The sequence below is a fragment of the Colletotrichum aenigma genome, assembly GCF_013390185.1.
Source record: "Colletotrichum aenigma strain Cg56 chromosome Unknown KSG_Cg56_contig06, whole genome shotgun sequence".
In the NCBI taxonomy this organism is placed as follows: Eukaryota; Fungi; Ascomycota; class Sordariomycetes; order Glomerellales; family Glomerellaceae; genus Colletotrichum; species Colletotrichum aenigma.
The window spans coordinates 545,156-549,376 of record NW_023500912.1 but is presented as its reverse complement, the minus strand read 5'-3'; the positions used below and the strand labels follow the sequence as shown (position 1 = coordinate 549,376).

Genomic DNA, 4,221 nt, shown 5'->3' with positions numbered 1-4,221 from the left:
AGTATTTAATATAATAAAAGGGGGAAACTTTTCGTTTTGTTGATTATTATAATAGAATTCCTCGTATTCAATAATAACCAATTATAACCAATATAAATAGTTATTACTAATATAAAAGAAATACTACTAATAATAATGAATAGTAGGTAGTAATAATAAGTAGTAGTTAAATGGATAAAACTGTTGAATTGCTTGCTTCCTCAAAATCTGTTCTAAGTGGAAAAATCCATCGTATATATAATACATTTTTTCCTCGCAAACCTTTACTTAGTTTTTATTCGTTTTAGCTAATCGTAGGAATTACTATAATAAGTAATTTATATAGCTACACTTTTTATTCTAATTAGATAAAGTTATATAATTAATTTATTCCTTTTTGTTATATTAATATATAATTAATAGGTATAAAGTTATTTACTTAATTATTAGGTATAGTTTTACTAGTTACACTAATATTAGTAATACTAGCTCTATATCTTTTTTATAGTGCTAGTTATATTTAGTTTTACTTAAATTCTCCCTTAAGTATTTAGTTAGGACTTAGTAGTTTTAAAACTTCTTTAGTTAGCTAGTATTCTTTAATTTGTTATAAAGGTTTTGTTATTTAGCTATTTTATTAATCTTGTTTTATTACTTATATTGATTAAGCTCTTTTTATTAAATATTTATAGTTTCTATAGTTAGTCACTATAAGTTCTAGTTATATCTAAGAGAGAAAAAAGTTAAATAAAGTTAATATTATAAAAGTTAGAGTTTTATAAATTTAGCTAATAATTAAAGTTTATATAAAAGATTTAGATATTAATAAGATTATTGGTAATAAGAATAGGAAGCTAAGCTCCAGCTCCTTAATATAAATACTTTTATAAAATAAGATAAGGAGATTTTTATTATAAATAGAGTTTTTATATCAATAATATTAGAGTATATTAGTTTACTCAATATTTTTTATTTCTAGTTACTAGCTTAGATACGTTAAAGCTTAAGTATATAATATATATTAAATTAAGTTATATTTAATAGTTATAGCTTATATCGAACTTAGATAAGATGTCTATTTATTTTTTAGAAGTTTTAAGTTCTTTTTCAGCTTTTAATTAAGCTATATAGTTAATATAGCTCATTAATTATTATAAATATAAAACTTAAAATTATATTTAAAGTTTTAATAACCAATTAGCTTAATACTTAGCTATGTAGAATATTACTGTAAGGGGCTGGCCCCTAGGCTTGTTCAACGTAGAGGTGCCGTCGATTGACTATTCTAAGCTGAAGAAGGAAGAAAGGACTTTACAAGAGTAGGCACCTAACAGCGGTGAAGCAGGCCGGGTTAGGCGGCGTACTGCGGCAGAATAGTGGGTCCAACGGAGCCGGATCTCAGTAACTGCTCCGGCGAAGCCGGAGATATCAATCCGGGCTCTAGCCCGTGACAATTACTAAAGCTTATAATTATTACTAACTAGTTAGTAAAGAGTTTAGTATTTTTATTAATTAGATAAAAGTTATATTCTTTAGGTTAAAAGGGATATATAAATAAAAGTTAGCTATATATATATTAAAGCTTTTAATTAAGAGAATTAATATAGTTGTAATCTTTAAAGTTATACTACTATTTAATAAATCCTATACTACAAAGTAGATTAACAAGTATATATAAAGATACCTTCTTAATAGCTATATTTATAGTTATACCTATAGCTTTATCTATAGCTAATATAATAGCTATATTAATACCTATAAGTGGGGCTATTAATTAGGCGCATTATTTAGCTATTACTACTTTAATAATATATTACTAATTAATTAAAAAGTACTTATTAAATTTAAAAGTCTTATTAAGCATATAGACATTATTTTAAATATCAATACTTTTAACTATTTATCTATAAAAAAGCATATTTTATAAAGGATTAATATTTTTATAGTTATATCTCTTATAATATATATATATTATAAAGGATTTATTATAAATTAGAAAGGAAGAAGAAAAGAGATAAGTATAAAGCTTTATATATAGTAGAGTTTTTATATTAATAGCTATAAAACTCTCTTTTAGTAAGCTTTTTAATTAAGGAGTTATCTTTTATGCAATATTATTTATAAAACTTTATTAAGAAGGTTAATAAAGCTATTATTAAATTATGAAAGCTTTAGTAACTTATTCAGCCTTAATATAATCAACTTTACTATATATAACACTATTAGCTTTATACTACTAGCTTTATACTACTACCTTTATATTATATAGTCTAAAACTACTAAGTACCCCCTAAAAGGAGAATTTAAGTAAAACTAAATATTACTAGCGCTATAAAAAAGATGTAAAGCTAAGATTACTACTACTAGTGTAGCTAGTAAAACTACACCTAATAATTAAATAAGTAACCTTATAACTATTAATTACATATTAATATAACTAAAAAGAATAAAGTAACTACAACTTAGTCTAAATTAGAATAAAAAGCACACTCGTATAAATTACCTATTATAGTAATGCCTACGATTAGCCAAAACGAATAAAAACTATATATTAGGTTAGTTACCATAAAAAGTATATATCAACGGAACAACAATTCCCTAAAAGTTAATAATACAGTTATTATTGACTAAAGTTAATATTAAGTTAAGATTTGAAACCAAAACAACGGAAACTAATAATCCGTAACAAATCTATAAACTATAACTATAATAATACTACGGATCTAGAATACCCGAATCGGATTAAACAAAGCCGTAATAATTAACTTTATAATAAGGTTTTTACAGTTAATTACCTATTATAGTAATTACTTAATTAAGTAATTACCTAACTAAGTAAAGGTTTGCGAGGAAAAAATGTATTATATATATGATAGATTTTTCCACTTAGAACAGATTTTGAGGAAGCAAGCAATTCAACAGTTTTATCCATTTAACTACTACTTATTACTACTACCTACTATTCATTATTATTAGTATTATTTCTTTTATATTAGTAATAACTATTTATACTGGTTATAAATGGTTATTATTGAATACGAGGAATTCTATTATAATAATCAGCAAAACGAAAAGTTTTCCCCTTTTATTATATTAATAACTACCCCTGCTCTTAATAATATTACCTCTATTATACACGCTTTTACATATAGCTCGCGTTATTATTATTCTATTAATTTGTTTAGTTAAAATATATATCTAACTTTATAATATTTAGAGAGGTTTATTTACTAATAAAAATATATAAAGTTTCTATAACGTGGTTCATCAGTCAGCAACAAATATCAGTCAGCGACAAACTTTTTCCCAAACGCGGTTTGCACCAAACCACTTAAAGCTTCGGCGCGTAATTACTCCGCAACCATCATGCTAATTTACACACAAGAAGACAAGATACTTCTAGCTATCGAGGCGATCCGATCAGCCTGCGCTGCCGGCCGAAAGCTAAGTGTGTTGCGTGCTGCGAAGACTTATGGTGTCCCTAAAAGTTCCGTACGCTATAGAATGAACGATCGACCCCGACGCAAACCTGCCCAACCCTAACGACATAAACTTAATCTAATTAAAGAAAGAACACTTCTCTAATACGTTATTGAACAGGATTCTAAAGGATTTCCTTTACGCCTCAGCAGTGTGGAAGATATGGCTAATCTCCTGCTGCTCGCGCGTAATGGCAAGCCTGTTGGCAAGCGATAGGCCAGGCGGTTTATAGACTCACAGCCTGCTCTGAAAACCAAGTTCAATCATCTATACGATTATTAAAAGGCTCTGTAAGAAGATCCTGAGGTTATATTAAAGTGGTTTGCACTATTACGCAACAAAATGGCTAAGTATAGCATCTAAGAGGGGGACCTAGATAATTTCAATAAAACTGGCTTCATAATAGGCATAATCACTACGTTAATAGTAGTAATATACGCTGATTGACGCAGCAAAGCAAAGTCTGTCCAGCCTAGCAACTGTGAATAGGCTATAGTCATTAAATATGTTAATTTGGGTGGGTGGTGCATCCCTCCGTTTGTGATTATTAAGGGCGTATGTCAACTTGCCAGTTAGACCATGGAATCAGGTTTTCTGGGCAACTAGGTGATTAAACCCACAGCTAATAGATGGACGGATAATCAGATAGGCCTTGACTGGATTAAACACTTCAACAAACACACTAAGAACTGAATAGAGGGCGCCTACTAGATGCTTATTATTAACAGCTATAAGAGCTATTTATCAGCTGAATTTAATAAT

At 27.7% G+C, this 4,221-nt stretch overlaps 1 protein-coding gene across 1 annotated transcript; it reads left to right on the top strand.

Annotated features, from left to right (window-relative positions):
• Positions 1–3,345: 3,345 nt before the first annotated feature.
• Positions 3,346–3,675, top strand: CGCA056_v009164 (uncharacterized protein; the record flags this gene model as incomplete). Its single annotated transcript, XM_037324411.1, has 2 exons — positions 3,346–3,471; positions 3,580–3,675. The coding sequence occupies 2 exons, from the start codon at positions 3,346–3,348 to the stop codon at positions 3,673–3,675; spliced, it is 222 nt and encodes a 73-aa protein (XP_037176616.1).
• Positions 3,676–4,221: the final 546 nt, after the last annotated feature.